Raw genomic sequence first — 20,605 nt, 5'->3', positions numbered from 1 at the left:
ACACTTCACTAAGTATACACAAAACATACCATAAACATTCCTATGAAGTAAACACACATTTTTACCTATTAAGGAGGGATAAAGCAAACTCAAAATAATCAAAATGAGGTTTTTATTGAATTTGTAGTACGCATTTATTCAAATGTTATACACTTCATTTAATTAACATCTTTTATTTTGAAAATGACTGGACATTTTACACTGAAACCATGTGCGATTTCTTGTCTAGCTCTATGTTAACTGCAGAAATTGACGTGTCCCAGAGTGGCTCGCAGCAAAAATAGAACCTGATCTTATTTGTAGTTGTGGCGAGCTGCTTCTGGGACGCGCTTGAAAATGTCCACACCATTGCCTATAATGGATGTATTTCGATGTGAAGCAACGTTTATCTGCCGTTCCGTGCCGCAGATGCCTCCAGTGTGAAGTTGGGGTAATGCAGCCTAATTTTGTCATTTTATTGTATTAATTCCATCATTTATTCTGCCTTTTTTCTTTTAGCAAATCTACAAATTTAAAGTTCTACATCATGCAGTGTTTCCGTATTTTTGGCCCTTTCACCATTTTTTTATTTCAGCCTTAAATTAGTTATAAACATGATGTTCTAAACTAATAAATATTTGACTACTTGATTGAAACGAAGTTTCCAGATTAATCTCCAGTTCCCTGAGTGCGTCTGAGGCCCTTTGGCTCTGGCCCTGCTGCTGACTGCCAAACATGCATTAATAAAGTCAATAAGTAGGGAAAGAATGTAATCCACACATCATGTAGGATGAAGTCTGCTTACCACTGCACTTCTTGTCACCTTCCCTTATTTCTGCTCTTTAACTCTGCCTGCTGCTGTGGTCTGGGTGAAATCAGGTGATCAAGCACCGGCTACAACGTCTGCTGAGACCGCAGAAAGAGGAGAAGAAGACCAAGCAGCCGACAACAACAGTTGCAACAGTTGGTCTAGAAGAAATGAAAGCAAAGGTACTGGATAAATACTGCACTGCAACTAATTAATCTTACCCTGTTTTCACACAGATTGTACAATTTACCCTGCAGCACTGTAACTGTATTAGACGCCAAAGAAATGAATAAGAAGCAAATTAATTTCTTTTTTTTCTTCCTCTGTCCTAGAAGACTGAGCAGTGTAATGTTTTTAATTAATCTCAACCACTTTGCTAAGCAAAACCTCCCCTGGAGCTCAGATTTATTGTTGCACAACTTCATTCACAAGTTGCGTGTTTCTGAACAATAGACTTCTTATCATGCATCTACCCGTTACTGAGAGGAATTCTGCTCTAAATGATGTAACCGTGACAGATGATGGGAGGTTTGGCTTAGCAGTCGTAGACACCAGAGGTTTTAAAAGTGGGAAGTTGGGGAGTCCCAGTGAATGGAGGTGAAGGAACAATATATTAGTGAAGTGGATATACCCCAACTGGTTAAAAATATCTGGTTATGCAATAAACTTGATAGTCGTGATTGCACTAAGTCATGTCCATTTGCTTCCGGACCATGGGTTCCAGGAAATTTTAAAAAGCAAATGCAAGTCAGTGGGGCTGTATTTTCTAATCCCGTTTGATATGTGTCATGGAATTCACATATGATGTCCGTGGCTTTTAAAGACACGTGTTGATGCCAAGAATGAGCTCATTTTCGAATGGAGGCAAAAGTTATTTTAGGTTATTTGTGAAAAGACATGTCAGACTACAAATGCGTCTCACCTCATTGACGTCATCGAACCAGACGCGAAAAAGAAAATCACTGTGAGTTTAGCAAGCTTTGAATCTTTCTTCCAGGACGACAGACGGAGCATTAAACGTGGTAAAAACCACTATTAATCTGGCCATGTGGTAAGTAAGTGATATTCTTCCATGATGTCATTAGGTGATCTCTGATTTGTAGTAATTTTATTTACAAATTTTTACAAGCTAACAATTCACAAAGTACGTGACAGACATAGTTGATACTCACATCATTAGTTTTCATTTAAATAAAGTAGTGTGATTTGGGGTGAAAGGCATTGCTAATTAGAAAATAGCCTTTATAGCTCTATTTACTTTGCGTTCATTTTTTTCGTTGAGACTAGGCTCTCTAGTCTCCTCCCTTTCCGGTCGGCTCATGGGTCCCCTGAAGAATGAAAAAATGAATTCAAGTCAAAGGGGCTAAAAGAGGTATTTTGTAATCCGCTTTGCCTTACGCCCTGGATCGCACATATGTTATACTGCAATTTAAATTAAAACTAATGATGGGTGTTTCGACCACACAAGTTAAGTACTTTGAGATGTATCAGCTTGTAAAAGTTCGTAATTAGCATGACTACAAAATAGACATCAGCACGTTGCATTTATGACAGGATCTCTTCTCCTCTACAGTCAGGTCCATAAATATTGGGACATGGACACAATGCTAACATTTTTGGCTCTATACACCACCACAATGGATATCAAATGAAATGACCAACATGTGCTTTAACTGCAGATGGTCAGCTTTTATTTGTGGGTATTGACATCCAAATCAGGTGAACGGTGTAGGAATTACAACAGTTTGCATATGTGCCTCCTCCCACTTGTTAAGGGACCAAAAGTAATGGGACAATTGGCTTCTCGGCTGTTCCATGGCCAGGTGTGTGTTATTCCCTCATTATCCCAATTACAATGAGCAGGTAAAAGGTCCAGAGTTCATTTCAAATGTGCTATTTGCATTTGGAATCTGTTGCTGTCAACTGTCAAGATAAGATCCAAAGAGATGTCACTATCAGTGAAGCAAGCCATCATTAGGCTGAAAAAATAAAAGAAACCTATCAGAGAGATAGCAAAAACAGTAGGCGTGGCCAGAACAACAGTTTGGAACATTCTCAAAAAGAAGGAATGCACCGGTGAGCTCAGCAACACCAAAAGACCCGGAAGACCATGGAAAGCAACAGTGGTGGATGACCAAAGAATCCCTTCCCTGGTGAAGAAAACACCCTTCACAACAGTTGGCCAGATCAAGAACACTCTCCACGTGGTAGGTGTGTCTGTGTCAAAGTCAACAATCAAGAGAAGACTCCAGCAGTGTGAATACAGAGGGTTCACCACAAGATGTAAACCATTGGTGAGCCCCAAAACAGGAAGGCCAGATTAGAGTTTGCCAAACAACATCTAAAAAAAGCCTTCACAGTTCTGGAACAACGTCCTATGGACAGATGAGACCAAGACCAACTTGTACCAGAGTGATGGGAAGAGAAGAGTATGGAGACGGAAAGGAACTGCTCATGATCCTAAGCATACCACCTCATCAGTGGAGCATGGTGATGGAAGTGTCATGGCGTGGGCATGTATGGCTGCCAGTGGAACTGGTTCTCTTGTATTTATTGATGATGTGACTGCTGACAAAAGCAGCACGATAAATTCTGAAGTGTTTCGGGCAATATTATCTCCTCATATTCAGCCAAATGCCTCAGAACTCATTGGGCGGCGCTTCACTGTGCAGATGGACAATGACCCAAAGCATACTGCAAAAGCAACCAAAGAGTTTTTGAAGGGAAAGAAGTGGACTGTTTTCCAATGGCCAAGTCAATCACCTGACCTGAATCCGATTGAGTTTGCATTTCACTTACTGAAGACAAAACTGAAGGGAAAATGCCCCAGGAACAAGCAGGAACTGAAGACTGTTGAAGTAGAGGCCTAGCATCACCAGGGATGAAACCCAACGTCTGGTGATGTCTATGTGTTCCAGGCTTCAGGCTGTAATTGACTGCAAAGGATTTGCAACCAAGTATTGAAATGTATAAGTTTAATTTATGGTTCTTATTCTGTCCCATTACTTTTGGTCCCTTAACAAGTGGGAGGCACATATGCAAACTGTTGTAATTCCTACACCGTTCACCTGATTTGGATGTAAATACCCTCAAATAAAAGCTGAAAGTCTGCAGTTAAAGCACATCTTGTTAGTTTCATTTGATATCCATTGTGGTGGTGTATAGAGCCAAAAACGTTAGAATTGTGTCGATGTCCCAATATTTATGGACCTGACTGTAGCTACGTACCACATGGCCTGATTTATGGTGGGGGGTTTTTGCCTCCTGAAGGAAGGATTTTAAGTTTGCTGAACTTACGGCCATTTTCCTTCTGTTTTTCTCTGTGTCTGGTTCAATGATGTCACTTTCGTGATGCGTATTTGTAGTCCTGGACTTATTTTCGCACAAAACCTAAAATAACATTTCCGCTTGTTCAAAAATAAGCACATTCTTCGTATCAAAATGCGTATTTAAAATTCATGGACATCATATGTGAAATCCATGGCACATAACAAGCGGAATTAGAAAATAACGTTTTTATCCCCATTGACTTGCATTCATTTTTTTGTTTTTCCAGGGACCCATGGTCCGTAAGTAGATGGACATGGCTTAGGCTCCCTATTGGAGTTCCGGGAAATTTCTGGGAGGGGTAAAGGTGGTGGTGGTGGGGGGGGGATGCGATGGCTTAAGGGTGGTTTATGCTTGACGCGTCCGCGAGGTTCGCACGGCTCCGCGCAGCGAATTACGTCATTTAAACAACCACGCCCCTTCGCACGGCCCAAAATTTCCGCACCGCGCACCTAAGACATTTTCTAACCTCGTGGACAGTCAGACGCGGAAAAACATGGCGGACTGACAAGAACTGGTATGGCAGAGGTTCGTAAATACAGACATTTGTATCATTCAGCTCTCAAAGATCACCATGATCCACACGTTGTTAATAATTCTTGGAGAGAAATAGCTCGCACTGTCGGAAAAGATGAGGATGCTGTTAAAAATGCTGGAATGCCATGTTGTAAACAACAGTAATTTTTACTTCTACTATGGTGTAGTGATGGATGCATGCCGTAGAGCTCCATGCTGCCCCCTACAGTTTGGGAGAATATTGGCTCCCCGCAGAGACAAGCCGCATGAACCATAAACGCTGCAAGTTGTGAAGCGCGTTCCATCCGCGAGCCGCATCACCAAGCGGAAAGTAAATGCGTCAAGCATAAACCAAGCTTCAGTCCTCTTGGCTGTTGTCTCCATTAAAAATTGTCCATTTCAGGACTTTGCTAAGATACTGTGACTTTTTCTGTAGTGAGTAACATCATGTATTAGTTCCAAAAGGCCTCCACAGACATTAATTACATTTAAAAAGTTTTATTCTGTCAAATTACTTTGTATTTTGTGTCATTCAGAGGAAGGTGATAGTGGCTGTGTTTAGTCACTAGAAATAAATGGTGCTCTTTAAAGAGACAATGTGTAGTTTATAACATTAATTTCTGGAAATATTCTTCATAATGTTGTTGAAAATGAATGAGATGATGCCCAGTTGTTGAAAAATATTGGCAGCCTCATAACATATAACCATAAAAATCAGGTCTAAAGTACATGGGAGTGGGTCTTAGTCTCAGGGTAACGCCATTTTAGATGTCATGTTTCCTTCTACAGGAGCCCATGAGGACAAAATGCATTTACTGATTTGTAACAAACGGTTACAAAACTTTCGTCATTCTTAAATGTTGTTGTTTTACACATTTACCTCTTCACTTGTTGCCAGTGATGAAAGGGAGTCTGATGTGCTTGTTATTTCGCTAAAGTTTACACTCCCCAGGGCTTTTTGACCCTAATGGGTATTCGTTGGTAAGGTCTTACTCTAACACAAAAATACTGCTTGGTTGCAACGATTTAGGTGTCTACTGCCCGCTATCACCAGAAAAATTACACACTGTCACTTTAAGAGACCACAAAGCAGCGTAAATTATGCCGCTGTTGGGAGATTTCTTAGCCAGGTTTTGGCTTCAGGAGTTTAGAAACGGCTAGTCTAAAAAGCACTAGCACTGCTGATCCTTTTTCCCTTCCATTCAGCCTCTTAAGCAACTCTTTTATTTTCGTCAATACCAGTTTTTTGGCAACATTGGTTGAGATCATTTACCCGAGTTACAACCAGTCAGTATTATTTAACCGCAAGTCCTGCCTAATGACTCTACTGGACCTTTTCGGAGTACATACTCCAGTCCGGGTAATGGATGGTCTCGGAAATATCCAGAAAGTGGTCCATTTGGGCCGGTCCGATGAAATGGAGACACCTCGTGAAGGTCTGGTAAAATTACCTGGGAGTTCAGATAGTGGAAACAAACCTAAAAAGCGAATTTACATCTGTTTGTTTAACAGTATTTAGTTTATATTTCTCTTTCCAACAGGAGCCAGATGACATGACACGGAGTCACCCAGACGGGGCATACGCCAACACGATTCTCCCCAATCACCACCAACCTCACCTGCACCCCCACCCTCACCCCCACCACCATCGTGCTGGACATCATGGGGTGTTTGAGGACTTTGCTTGCTAAAAGACAATCTTTGTTTCCAATTCTGGTGACAACACACGATAGGAACGTTTTCTGTGTTGAGATCAATAAACAGACGTCTCCCCATTTCCACCATTTCCTTGCTGTCACCAGAGGAAAAGCTACAGCCAAAGTCAGACACCAAACTTGTGCTGCTAACAAACCACTCGTACGGACAGTATAGGCACAAATCGGACACAGCTTCTTCTTTTCGCCCTTTTTTTTTTTATTTTGTTATTTCTCTTCTCTCACTCTGAATGGGATCCTGCTCAACTCTGACCTGCTTCACTTTCAGCCCTGATACTTTTTGATTACAGGACGAACTTTTTGGTATATGGTCACCGCAAAAGGAATGAGAGCAGAACTGCATGTCACCTTGATCCAGTTTGTTCTCTACAAGAAAAAAAAGATGGTTTATTTATTCAGTTTCTATATTCTGGTCATTATTCTGTCTATATTAACACATCTGATGCTCCTCAGTCTACTTCTCCATGAAGCCGTACCACGTCGAGCATTACACATGACAAATTATGTAATTATTTAGAGATATTACGATCTATATGTTCAGTATTGTATACAAGCAGACAGTACTTCAGTAAGAAAACCCGACTCGTGTTAGACATCTGATGTGAGAGTGAAATAATTTAGGGTGAAAAATACGACTCTGGGGAACTAGCGGCATCTTTCCACCGTACATCTTGTCTGCTTTGTGGTTAAGGTGTTAGAGAGTAGCTGTGTACTTGTACATCACATCAGAAAAGGGTATGTTTTAATGGTTGTTGTTTATATTTATTTAATATATACTTATGTAATATCCATTTGAGTTATTTATACATTTTAGAAAAGATTTTTATATGAAAATAGCAATCACGATTGTAACAATTACTGTACAGGACTGCCAAACATCAGCACACTTCATCCAGGTAACAACAAGGGACTGAATGGACATGAATCCTCAACGTGGTCTCCTTTTATATGTTCTGCTTTTTACAAAACAACTGTTCCACATGAATGAGAGACGTCATGTTTTCAGTTGTACTTGAATTATTTGTCTAATTCTATTGGTTTCTGCCCTCCATCCACCTTTTGTTTTGGTTGGAAATGGGAACACAACTTTCTGCTAACATAAGCAATAAGAGAGGATTTACCTTCTTTTGCAAAGTCATTTCCTTCAGATGTGGCCCAGAACCACTGCAAAAGCACAGCAGCTATTTACAGGGTGAACCTGGCACCGGTGCGCGTGCAAGTGTGTGTGTGTGTGTGTGTGTGTGTGTGTGTGTGTGCGTGTGTGTGTGTGTGTGTGTGTGTGCGTGCGTGCGTGTGTGTGCGTGTGTGTGTGTGTGTGTGTGTTTGCTTGCATACTTTAACATTTTGCACACATGACTGAGCACATTAAAGTGACGCGACTCGGCTAAGCTGATCCATTAAAAAATGGAGGGTTGGAATTAGAGAGGTTAGCGGGAGCGCTAAGTGTTTTTTTTTTATCTGCTGAATCCAGCTCTGGAGAGGCAAACAGTTCTGTAAAATAAACGTTGTTTCAAAGTTTGGTGCATCCTTATTGGTTTAAGCTTGAAGATACGGGACGAGGCCATGGTGGATTTTAAGAGCACAAGTTTTAAAAATGGAGCTGACATGTAATTATGAGCACGTGGATTCACTCATTTCTTCTATTTTTGTAATCACAAGGTCAAGTTGGCCCCTTTTGGCCTTTGTCACCACAAGAGAAACACTTTTAGATTAATGAAGTTGGGGCTTTTCAGAAATTTGTTCAAGAGTTATTTCATTAAAACATTTTTGGCCATCTTTTTAAAACATTCCCATCACTTTATTAAATATGTCAAGGAGCTAAGCTCAAGAATAGCCCAAATTCTTTGGGCTGGTTAGTTTTTCAGAAGACCCTGGAAGCATTTCTTTAGTCTTTTCTCACATTCTGCTCATAGCACAAAATGCCCCCATCTTTTTTTCCACAAAAGGGTAAAACACTTGCAGATTATAGATATTTAGTTTCTGCAATGGAAACTATTCAATAGAAAAGACAAACAGAGCTTTCTGACTCACTGGGTCACATTTTCCGTTTTGCAGCGTCTTCATTCGTTTGCAGGAAATAAACAAACTTGATTTATTTGTGCTTATCAATGACTTAAGTCGTCATCAGTCCACGTGTTGAAATATGTGCCGTCACCTCTGTGTAACCTATGAGTCACCAGAAATGGTTTTGTTTGGGTGAACATTTCCAGCACGAGAAGAAAAATGCTGCAGTTTGGACTGGAACGAGTCATTTATGTTATTCTGTTCATGCAAAGGTCTAAAAAATTAAAATTTTAAGAGAATCAAAACATGAGGAAACAAATAAGATGGGACACACGTTGGCAGACAATCTAATTTAAAAATATATAATCTATTTAATTCTGTGTCAATACATGACTGAATTTCTTTTCCTGTTAATTTGACTGATATATGCTGTTGCTGCAGTTTCGCCATGAATCTCTACGGCTCACAATGAGATTCCTGTCTCCATCTCTCAAATCCCCTCCTTCTTCCCAGTAATCATGTGCTATACATGGCTGTTTAATATTCATAATCATGTGTCACTTTGACATTTTCAAAAGGTTCCCAATCACGGTCTCTGATGGCATCCTGTACGGGCTATGCATAGCAATCTTCCCCTCTGTCATCAATAATTGTAGCTATCCTCAGAGAAGTCACACCAGGGCCGGGGTGTCGAGCTGAATGCAGGACAGAATTATCACTCTACCTTTTTTACTTGAATGGAGTCAATGTATGAAAAATAAATAAATAAAAATGTTCATCAGCGGCACATTAAGACCCAACTTAGCTAATTCTGAGTCCAAAACCTTTTTAGATGACAGATTGGTGAGCTTGAAGAGCTTATTTAACATCAGATGTGTGCGTAGGTGTGTGTGTGTGTGTGTGTGTGTGTGTGTGTGTGTGTGTGTGTGTGTGTGTGTGTGTGTGTGTGTGTGTGTGTGTGTGTGTGTGTGTGTGTGTATGTGTGTGTATGTGTGTGTGATGTGTAACGGGGGAACACTTCTAATCCTTGACATGTAGCTCACGTTACTGGAATTCCTCAAGCTTCTTATCCGAGTTCCCATCTTCCACTCACAGCGTCTACCCTGTATGTGCTTATTTCAATATAAATAAAGTAAACTGAATCTCACTGGCCAGGGGTGGTAAATTCGAAGTATCTGACATTTTGTTTAAAGGTGTCGAACTCTAAAAAAAAATAAACCCAAATAAATAAATACTCTTAAGTCGTCCTTCACTGAGAAACCATTTTTACGTATTTTTTATTATAAACAGTCACTTTGAGTTTTTCTTGCAGGCTGAACATGAAAATGGTGTCCTGCACCTATCTCCTGAATTAGCTTCTGATAGAAAATAAATGATGAAATGCTAGAATTTTAAAAGCCGGCCAGATCTGCATCAAATGGTCACTTGGACTCACTCATCTTGGCTCATGATGGGGAAGGCGGTTCTTTTTCCATCCAGGAAACTGCATTGAACATCTTGGCTAGCAGAAGCTAACCGTTAACAACAGCAACTCAACCACACAGAAGAAGCTTCTACAGACTTGTGGTATCTGTGGAGATAAAACATCAGTGGTATAGTAGAAACGGACACCTTGTAAGTTGTACTCGGGGGGGGAGGGGGGGGGGGGGGGCTCAGGTGTGCCTGTTTCAGCGCTGAGATTTCAGCCAGAAAAGAAAGTAGCTTCAGACAACAGAATTTGTAGATATTTACACATTTCACCTCTGACTGGTAACATCAACATGACTCTATCACTGATTTGTTTGCTCTGCCACGTTGATGTTGTATCTCCACAAATAACACAAGCATGGAGGAATTCTGCTGTGTGGTGAAGTTGCTAATGCTAACGTTTAGCTTCTACTAGCCAAGAAGAAGTGTTTCCTGGATGCTAAACCATCAACAGCTTTCCACAAAGTGAGTTAAGATGAGTGAGTTCATGAATATAGTGACAGTGTGACGTAGATCTGTTTTAAATCCTAGAGTTTCACTGTCTATTCTTTAAGATGATGCAGGAGATGTGTAGAAGAATATTTTCATGCTTAGCCTGCATGAATAGTAGTGATGTGTCAGTCGCGAACGAACCGGCTCTAAGAGCCGGCTCTTTGAAGTGAACGACGGGAGCCGGCTCGTCATTGGGAGCCGCCCCCTCCCCTCCCCCCCTTGCCTTGGTGAAAGCTACAGGCGAATGGTCAACATGTGTAACTGCGTGTCCAGACTATCCACACACAGAGCAGTAGGGACGGGGAAGAGGGAGGATCAGACTCAGACAGATACACAGCAGAGCACATGCGGGAGGAGGGAGACGAGAGGGAATGAGGAGGAGGAAAAAGGTGAGCGAGAGGGAGGAGAGTGCGACGAAGAAAATGAGCGCCAGCAGTCGGAAAGTGGAGATTTCTTAAAGTGTTCAGTTATTAAATCCATAGAAATGATAAATATTTAATATATTGCTTTTTTTTTTTACATTAGTAAATTATTTTACATATAGTTTAGCATTATTTTGGTTATAAATGTACTCTACGCAACAGAAAATCTGAGGAGCCACTTGGGAGCCGAAAGAGCCGGCTCTTTAAAAAGAGCCGGAATTCCCATCACTAGTGAATAGCTCGGAGTGACTAATCATTTTCTAAAATAATACATAAAAAACGGTTTCTCAGTGCGGTCCACTTTAATTATACTTTTTTTTCTGTACACCAAATGTTGCTTGGGAAAAGAACACAAGCTGAAGTTGATGCAAGCTCCTGTCAAGTTTCACAAAGAGAAATGTCTTCCCGTATCTAACAGAAATGGACCATCCCAGCACAAAAACATTCCTTACTCATGTGTAAATGTTGGATCTTGTGTTAATTTTTCCAAAGTTAGAGAGGATTTTTTAAATGTGAATATGGCAATTAAGGTTTATGCTGAAAGAAACTCTAATTTTTTTTTATTATATAAATATGATTTTTGTTGTTTTTGAGCAAAATGGGACAATTTTAAAGTCAAAACGGTTCCTGTTTCCCCTAACTTGTGTAATATTGCTTCAGTATTGTCAAGGTGACCCACAGAGTTTAAAACAATAAAAGGGCGAGAAATTATTCCTTCTTTTCCAGTGCCAGTGTCTTTGGGACTTGAAACAACTGTGTGCCCACGAGGGAAGAGAAAGTCCTGGGATTGAACGTGAAACGAAGTACAAAATAATGACTAACAATTAAAACCCTACTGCTCTGTAGTTATGTGGTTTTACAGCATGCCTAAGGGCTGTGCATGTAGACCCTCGAAATAACTAAAGCTGTAATTAAGGTCGCAACATTTTCCCTGTTTTTACCCAACCCAGACATCAGGAATACCTCGGCTCGAACACGAGCAGGAATGTTGACAGCAGTCTTTGGAAGAACAAGTCAGAAGGAACAAAAACTAATATTTCCACGTGTTGGAAATGGGATTTTTCTATGTTTAGTAGCAGCCGTCGTGCACTTCCCTGTTAATAATAGGCAGGTCTTGAACCTGTGGTGCAGACAGGAAACGTGTTCTTATGCTGACACCTAAAGGACAAACTGGAATTTGTAGGTGAAAAGCAAACCCCATTTTATTCCTATGTTTTAAAGTTGCAAACAATTAAATCAAGCATATATACTTTAAAAAATCTTTATTTTTTTAAATTACAATAATTCACAGTTTATTCAGAATTACAGCACTTAGTTACTTGTCATGTGCATTAACAAAACTGGACTGCTTTGGTTTTCTTTCTTTCGGAGTACCCGTGGACATTAAAAACTTCAGCCTTGGTTATTTTCTGTTTTCCGCAGTGAATTAATGTAACAAGTAAAATACACACAACTCATGACATGATTTTGGGACCACAAAATACAATAACGCATGTGCTTTTTCCATACGATTTTGCCAAAAATATAATAAAATATAACTTGCTATGAAAAAACTAACAAACAAAAATAAAATACCTATAAGAAGTTTTATAAATGTACAAAGAATGTCATGAAAGCCTCTGTTAGTGCAGAAGTATTAAGAATCGGTGTAATTCAGGAGATGTGACAGATAAATAAATTATGGACAAAAATACGAAGGAGCCTTCGCTCAGCGATGTTGGCTATGGAAACAAAACAGGACCATTATTCTGCCTTCTCCCTTTATTTCAGGCCTTTCATATCTACAGAAGGCAAAGAAAAACACAACTCAGTAACTTCATATTGTAATCTCAGCCTCCTTTCACAGTGATTCTTTTTGTTGGAAGACTCAATTTCCAATCCTTATTAAACATTCATCCTAGGCTAGCAGGTGCACTGCCACAAGAAAAAAAACTGCTCTCATGTTTGAAAAAAAGAGATGCGTTAAAAAAGAAAAAAGTTACTAAAAAACAACCTCAATGCTCTGTGTTCACATGGCATATAATACAGTAAAAACACTGCTTAGGGACCACCACTGCTGCTGTAGTGCATCCAACCAACACATACTGTATATTAAATCCAATTATGGTTAAATAAAAGGAGTCTGCTTGGTCTTATGCATATCAAAGTAAATTTGAAGGAGAAAAAAGTGTCTAGTGAGAGCAGAATACATTATAAGGGCCTGTCGAAGAAATTACAGTGTATTCACTTTGCATCAAACAGAAGGTATGAGTCACGGACAGCACTGTGATGTACACGCCGCTGCACTTGAGTCAAAAATGTCTTTGAAAATAATAGTTTTGTCCATTAGGAGCTGCCAACTCAGCTGTATCGTCTGTAGTATTGCACATTATAATCTACTAATAACTTAAATGTTGTTCAGTACCACTACATCCATAACCTCCTACCGCATTTCACAAAACATCTGGAAGAGAGCAGACATCCCGACAACTTGAGGACAAAGACATTGAAATTATGAAACAGACTAAAGTACTTTGGAACAGATAAACAAAATATTGAAATACCTTACTTCAGTTGAAAACTTGGTAACACTTCACAATAAGGGTCCTTTTATTAACGTTACTTAGTGCATTATTAAGCATTACTAAACAAAGGGTCCCTTTATTAACATTACTGTTAACTATCCTTAAGGTTAGGCCAAAGGGCCAGGGGGAGTGTCTGCTTAGTAATGTATTACATGATGTGATTAAGCAGTTGTTAATACTTTATTTAATAGTTTATTAATGCTTAATAATGCAATAAGTAACGTTAAAAAAGGACCCTTATTATAGAGTGTTACCAAAAGCTTTTATAAAACTAATGCTTGCATTCAGACATTTATCAAAGTGATTTCCCAAAAGTATTCATAAGGCTCCTACGCTTGTAAATGTTCTCGTACCAGTAGAAGTGTTCAAGGGGAAAACGACGTGATCAGCCACTTCATGTATTGCTTATGAAAACCAGCAGACACTTCCCGGAGAACTCCTCCCTGCTTTCAGGCACTTTTACAGCCTGCAGATGGTTGCATTCATCACATGTCCGAGTGTGCCATATTTTTTTAAATAAACCAAGAAGCTCTTCAGTCTCCCAGCTGTAACAGGCTTCATCCACAGCAACTCTCCCATGCATTTAAAACAGTCGTAGCAATACCAAAATATCAATGTAAAAACAGGCAGCATAGGGAAGATCTTTGTCAAAGGCACATTATGCAAAGATACACTTTTGTAAATACTCAAACCAGTTAAGTATCAAAAGTTTAAAAACAGAATGCCCTTGTGAGAAGGGGGGCACCCAAATAGTGGTGCAACATACCAATGTCAATCTATCAGAGGTTGACATTAACATCCAATTTAAAATACAGCTGATGTTAAACTGAAGGGTGTTCTCTAAAGGATATGACCCCAGTGAAAAGCAACACCCACAACAGTTTATTAGCACTCACAGCCTCTCATTGTTGTGGTTAATTGATTTTACTGCCCACCCCACTCGTAATTTTACCACCGAATCATGAGCAGCTGTACCCAGCACTTTAGCTCACGTATTGTTTGGCAAATTGTAGAGAACCACAATTTTCATTCAGCAGTTTGTGAATCAAACATGCGATACATTCCATGTAGAAAAAAACGTCTCGTGTAGCCCTTTTCTGCTGGTTATGTGGAAAAGTCAAGGCCTTTCTTACTTTGCTTCTGATGCTCTTAACCTCACTGGAGTCCGTTCCTGGTGATGACCAAAGCCATTACCAATTTCAGCCCAGTTTGCTCTAGGAAAAGGAGTGCTCGCCACGTCATAAATCACCATCGAAACAACAAGTCTGCCTCTTGAATTTTCCCCCTCTAGTGGTAAAAAAATTGCCTAACACAATTTCCAAACTTTGTAAAAGCAAAAGCATTTGGTTTTTTAGCAACTCAAGATTCAGTTTCCTCATGAAAGTAGAACAATCATAACAGAAACAAGCTATGAGATCTAATAAACCAAATAGTCCTTAAAGCACAGTGGAGAACATCCCACTGCCTCAAACGTGGGCTGTGTTTATGAAAAGTGTAGGGTTTAGTTTAAAAGTGGCGGTAGACTTGTTGCCTCTTATTCAACGTTCCCCATCCTCCATGTAAAATCGTGCAGGAGCAGATTTTATCTGGCATTTTCAAGTACTGTTTCCTTGTTCTTGCTCAAACAGCAGCATTGCAAGCTGGGATCGCGAGCCAAGGCCCTCCATGTTGCTCAGTGTACATCTGTGATAGAGGTCTTCACTGAGTTTTGGGTTGCAGGATCGGTAACGATATTGCTGGTGTAAGGCAGGTTCCACTGCCCTGAAAACATGTAAACCTGAATACTTTACAAACATTTCATAGATGTCCAGGCTCTCTAGAAGATCTTCATTCTCCTGGACATCTTCCACCATTCGAGACCGTGTTGACATGTAGTCTGAGTTGTAAAAGCAGGCTTCATCAAATGACCTGCGGTCAAAATGTCCGGCGTCCTTCACCAGGTCCACCGTGGCTGGACGTGGCTGGTTGTGATAGGCCACGTCAGAATTGTATTCCTGAAAATGGATGGGAAAGAACACCTGCCAATTGTTTATTGAGTTCATGCGACAGCGGTTCAAGAACTCTGCGTTGATGTTCGTGTTAATGTGGGCCAAGAAGAACAAAGTGTCAACAGGGTGTTTCTTTGAGATGATGTCCATGAATTTGATCTGCGATGGGATTTCTGTTTTCACACTTATCCACGGGATTTTCACGGCTGGATATTTTCGTTCATAAACATTTATCTGATTCTTAACATCGGCAAAAATATCATCGTGATTCACATGTTGAGCCTCCTCCGGGTCATAAATGAACAAAAATGTCAGGACTGCATTTTCACTCGTCTCAAAGGCATTGGAGGCAAAACCTTCCAGGAAATGGTTGACATAACTCCGGTCTTCCGAAATCAGAGGTATAATGATGTGAACCCTTGTAGCTTCAGTGACATAGGGCATTGGAATGATCTCTATGTGGCTTAAAGGTCGCACCAGGTGGACTCTCTTGGTGATGGACCGGCTGCGACCTTTCTGATTAACAACCTCAAGCTGAAGGTCTAAGGTGTACTCCATCCCCCTCGTGGGGTCGAAGCGCCTGTAGCCATTAATCAGCTGTTGCTTCTTAAGATGTAAGACAGGCATGTACTTCTTGTTGAGCTGCTCTATAGCTGTGTCAATGACATCTGCTACTTCCATTTTATCAATGCCATGCAGCTCACACTTTGGAGAATCATCGATGCATGAATAAATCTCTTCTTCTGTGAAGTATTCCCACTTCAGAACTTCAAACCGGGATTTAGGCTCAAAAGAAGGGTTGACCCCAACAGGCCACTGGGCACTTCGATTGCCTTCAAAAGCGAGAATGCTGACATTTTTTATCTCTGCCTGTAAAAAGATGAAAAGTGTTTAAAATCATACTTAACTCATCCCAAACGTACAATGGAGAGAAAAAAAATCAATGTAGAGGCACTAAAATAATACCAGTCAGACAAAAGGAACTAGGATATTTTCTCAGTGTGACCCACAGGTGATTCGTGACTCTTGGGCAATCTGCTTACCTGCAGCTTAGCAATCTCATCGTAAGTCTTTTGGAGTTCAATCTCAGAGAAGTATCTGTGCAGCCGGTACATTTGTTCAGGGTCAGACACCGGATGAACAGTCAGAGCTTTCTTGAACTCTTCACTCTGTTCTTTATTGGGATCATAGTTTTTTCCGAGCTGGTAATGGTGGTACTCAAGGCCCTGAAAAGAAAACAGAGACGTCTTTTCACGAGGTCTGATGCCATGAAAGACACATGCCAGATGTTATTTCAAGCTCAGTTGTTCTGCAGTGTGACTTCCTCTCCAACACACAGCAGACGCCATGGAGACGGTTTTAGGTTCATCTTCACCGCAAATGGACAGCTTTGTGAATTTGCTCAGTAAAATGATTCTTCAAGAATAAACCTAACGCTTCTGCAAATACAGCCAATGCAACATTTCGGTCATTAGTTTTCATTCTTTATTAGAAAAAAAAATTGTTTTAAACAAATTTTTAAGAGTGAAACTAGATGAATTGGTATGACCTAGCAGCAGAATCGTATCACTCAAGCTGGAAACAGAGTCACCACCTAAAGGGTTTGAGTGATTATTAAAAGCGAACCCAATCTGATGAAGCTATTAAAAGAACAAAGAATAGGAACGCTGCTCAACTAAGCAGCGAGGCCTCTTTATTGCAAATGTTTGCCAACAGCTTACAGCTTGTAGTTGTACACTTAGCGAAGCATTGTCTGTGCCTAACTGGCATCAATGTTCTCTTTTGGAAAGAGAAAATGTTGTCTGGCTCAGTGTTCAAGCTGTTTTCTTTACCATTTCAGGCCTGTTAACTTCCCCCTTGCTTCTCTCCTTTATCTGAGTGACTCCACTGAAGTTCCTCTGGCTCAGGGCACTTCAGATAACCAAGTAACTCCCTCTCAGTTGTGCACCAAGATGGCTTCCTGCTCTGGGTTGAATCCAAGGAAGACATTAAAAGATCTAATGAACGTGTCAACTTCTTGGCTTGTGTATGTACTGGATAACAAGTCATCGTTCTGTAGTTCTAGTAAGACTTAAAGGGATGAACCAATCATCCGTTTTTCCAACGCAAGTATAAGTTAAGTACTTGCCGATACTGAGTGCTAATAAACTCCATTAGCCTAAGTCGCGGTTTGGTACAACAGAAACAACATGCTAGTTTTACATTTAGATTTGAAACGGGCAATAACTTTTGTTTAAACTAGCTTGCCATGTACAACAAGGCAGTATCTGTCAGCAGACATCATCGCTTCAAAATAAAAAGTACAATTTTTCTGTCTTTTCCATCCAGTTTGAACTACAAACAGTGTCCTACAAGACATTTGTCATACAAGAAGTGAGTATGAGTACACAAGCATAGTGTCAAGCCAATACCCAATGCTAGTATTGGTATTTGGGCATCCCTAAAGAATTATGAAAAAAAATAAATGCTGAAAGGCACAAAAAGGCTTGTAGGCAGTGGGACAAAGCTTGTTTGACCTTAAATGCTAATGACATTATAGGAGCAGAGCATGTTGACCCACGGGGGATTTTCACACCACTGGAACCTAAGCTGAACCTTCTGCCCTCCTAGCCTGTTTACTTATTCCACATTGCCCCCCAGTGCTGTGGAAACTTAAAGGGTATTAGCTCTCTACTCTGTAATACAAATACCATGTATTTGCCAATGTAGTCATTACAGTTCTATATAGCTGTCTGTCAGTGTTAAGTGCCGCCCCGGAGGCAACAAATGAGTTCTAAAGGGACAGTAACGTATTTCTGAGAACCCCTGCTGTAACCGATCACACAGCTGTTCCGAATCACAACCTCCAAGCATCTCTTCTCTATAGTTCAACACTCATTCCGACGTAAACTGCTTCCTGTTGCTCCGCCACCACCAGCAGCAGCTTGAAACATTTAAACTAGAGGAAACAGATGTAAACATTTAACATTGCCATTTACGCCACCTGAAAGAAAGGACAATTGTGAATCTCTTGCAGGATTACCGTGAACCTACCTCGAACTTACTAACGCAGTTTGAGCTGGTGTAATCAATGATGCATCTCCCGAGCCACTCATCTGGCCTGGAGCTCAGGATGTCGTTCCTGCAGTTTTCCAGGAAGGGCTGGAGTCGTATAAGTAAGCTACGGGACAGGAGGTACCCAAACCCTCCATAGCAATATTTCCCTTCCATCTCCCCACCTATGAACTCCTCAGGCCTGCCCAGGTAAAGCTCTCGATCCATACTCAGGTGCTCCACCAGGGTTTTGATCCTGTCCGCTTCTGTGTAGGCATCGTCCTGGATGAAGTAGAACCAGTCATATTCATTGATGTAGTGATCAAAAATGTATCTGATGGTTTGAAACATGTTCCATATGAGTCTGTCGTCTCCGTGGGAAACCACAAACATGCCGTGAGGGACTTTGCGGTTGCGGGAGCCAGTGAAGAAGACCACGGTGTCGAAGTGGTGGTTTATGGTGCGATTCACAGCTACGCCCAGAGTGTTGATGGTGCTTTTAGATGTTAGAACCCCAACGAACAGGCGCTCTCGCATCCCCAACTCTGTGCTGATGTACTTAGCCCTGGAAAGAACACATCAGACAGTGTCAGGTTTTCCAGAGTAACAGACTTTTTTCTTTAATCACTTTAGCACTAATGTCCTAGGAAAAACCTTTATAACCTGGAAGATAAACTGATACCACAAGTTTCCCTTGAAAACGTTTTAAATAACCTGGGACACATGAAAAGACATTGTCTCTTTGGAACATTTAACATGTTTGGACCTGTTAAACGGCTCATCACTGCCCACGGCCTAGCCTCCCTTTTGTTTCCTCATCATATTCCCTGTGGCATCAATAACGGCCCGTAATAGAGGCACGCCTCTTTGATGAATAATCACTGAAACTGAGAAGAGTAACCAGCAACAAGTGAAAGGCAAAGGCATTTTTACAAATCCCAGAGAGAATTTACTATTTTCCTTTGTCATTCTTATCTAGAACTGTCTGGATTAGTTTTACCTCAACAGAACTTTACTTTGGTGCATCATTACTTAATCACTTACTTATTCAGTGGCATGAACGTTTTGACCACTTTGAAATACTAAAGTTGGCGATTAGACAAAAAATATACGTCTAAGTTGTAAAAATGCTTCTTTATCCACCAAGTTTTGGCAATTAGTCAACCTGTCAAAGTTTTTTATCTGATTTTCCTCCAGGTATAACTGATATTTTGAGGAACTGGAATGAAGTTCAGCCACTCTGGGTGCAGGAATTAACATTCGAACAGGGTCTCTATCCATACGTTCTTGGAAATGTTTGCCCGCATGTGAAGAAAACGTAAGTTAGATGTCCTTCAGCGTGTGGGCATACAGTCCAGCCTCAGTTCTGGTCTGATCAGTGTTGGTGAGCAGAAAACAGCAGGGGGGGTGAGTACGTTTCATTCACATTCTGTCATCATTCCTACAGGAATTAGATTTGGGAAAATGTGAGCAACGCTTGTTAGATGAACCTGCGACACATTTATTTTATATTATAATGAGGGATCATCATTTATTCCATTAGAGTGAAACTTTAGGTTGAACCAGAATTAACTTTATAATAAACTACAGTGGTCTCTAGTGAGCTGGAGCAGCTGGCACAATTTACCTGAAGACTTTCTTTGGGGCAGCAGGCTGGACTTGTTTGTAAGGGACTATTCTTGGTTCAAAATCCTCTCCGGACTCCGCATCGTTCCCGGCCGAAACGGAGTTGGGCTTTCGGGCTCCTTTGAGCAGTCCATCCTGACCTGAAGTCACATCACCGCCCTCCTGGCTCTCGAGAGGACACGTTTCTTCCGTCCAGCTCACGCTCAACAAACTCAACGTGAAGCCCAATGAAATGCCGATTACCACCGGGCCGAGCGACCGCAGGACAGAAATAAACACTGAAAATCTCATTTTAAGCGTCGGCTCTCCCTGCCTAACGATCCCGCTTCGGTCGCTTTCGAGGCGCTCCTAGGGGCTCCAGGACCGGGACGCCTCAACTGCTCATCAAGTGTGACGCGAGGAGGAGGTGGTGGTGATCCGGAGTCAATAGAAAAGACGCAGCTTCTTCCTTAAAATTTTACGCCGCTCTGTTACGTGTCAGTCTGGCCGCTACCTGGCTCCTCCCCGCCGGCTACTCTGAGGCGGAGCCACACGGACCCGCTACTCCGCTGCTCGGGGCGGAGGGATATCCGGAGAGAAGAGCCGACTAACCGATAAGAGGACAGGTAATGACCTGGAGAGCCACGGTCCCGTGGGTGTGCTCCAGATATTAGCCAGAGCCCAT

The 20,605-nt window shown here is 41.1% G+C and overlaps 2 protein-coding genes across 2 annotated transcripts in view; one reads left to right on the top strand and one right to left on the bottom strand.

Moving 5' to 3' along the window:
* The window catches only part of asic4a (acid-sensing (proton-gated) ion channel family member 4a), a 195,814-nt gene extending 185,923 nt beyond the window's left edge, over positions 1–9,891 (top strand). Inside the window, exons 9-10 of the mRNA XM_015966821.3 lie at positions 859–969; positions 6,172–9,891. Of these exons, the coding sequence (XP_015822307.1) occupies positions 859–969; positions 6,172–6,321 (261 nt within the window). The 3' untranslated portion in view covers positions 6,322–9,891. The remainder of the gene's footprint in view (positions 1–858; positions 970–6,171) is intronic.
* Positions 9,892–14,658: 4,767 nt separating this feature from the next.
* On the bottom strand, positions 14,659–20,361 carry chpfa (chondroitin polymerizing factor a). The gene is made up of 4 exons (XM_015966822.3): positions 19,943–20,361; positions 18,316–18,880; positions 16,326–16,508; positions 14,659–16,152 (listed from the first exon to the last, which is right to left on the bottom strand). Exons 1-4 carry the CDS (start codon positions 20,230–20,232, stop codon positions 14,890–14,892), a joined length of 2,301 nt encoding a protein of 766 aa, XP_015822308.1. The 5' UTR covers positions 20,233–20,361; the 3' UTR covers positions 14,659–14,889.
* Between the last annotated feature and the right edge of the window lie 244 nt (positions 20,362–20,605).

Source organism: Nothobranchius furzeri, chromosome 14 (genome assembly GCF_043380555.1).
Source record: "Nothobranchius furzeri strain GRZ-AD chromosome 14, NfurGRZ-RIMD1, whole genome shotgun sequence".
Lineage (NCBI taxonomy): Eukaryota > Metazoa > Chordata > Actinopteri > Cyprinodontiformes > Nothobranchiidae > Nothobranchius > Nothobranchius furzeri.
Note: the sequence above shows the minus strand (reverse complement) of the source record. Positions and strands in the feature narration are given on the sequence as shown.

Excerpts from the sequence above, each read along its gene's own strand:
- chpfa (XM_015966822.3), bottom strand. The coding sequence starts at position 20,232 with ATGAGATTTTCAGTGTTTATTTCTGTCCTGCGGTCGCTCGGCCCGGTG. Across the intron at positions 16,509-18,315 it reads ACTGCGTTAGTAAGTTCGAG|GGCCTTGAGTACCACCATTA; the intron begins GTAGGTTCACGG and ends TTTTCTTTTCAG. Across the intron at positions 16,153-16,325 it reads ATGAGATTGCTAAGCTGCAG|GCAGAGATAAAAAATGTCAG; the intron begins GTAAGCAGATTG and ends ATCTTTTTACAG.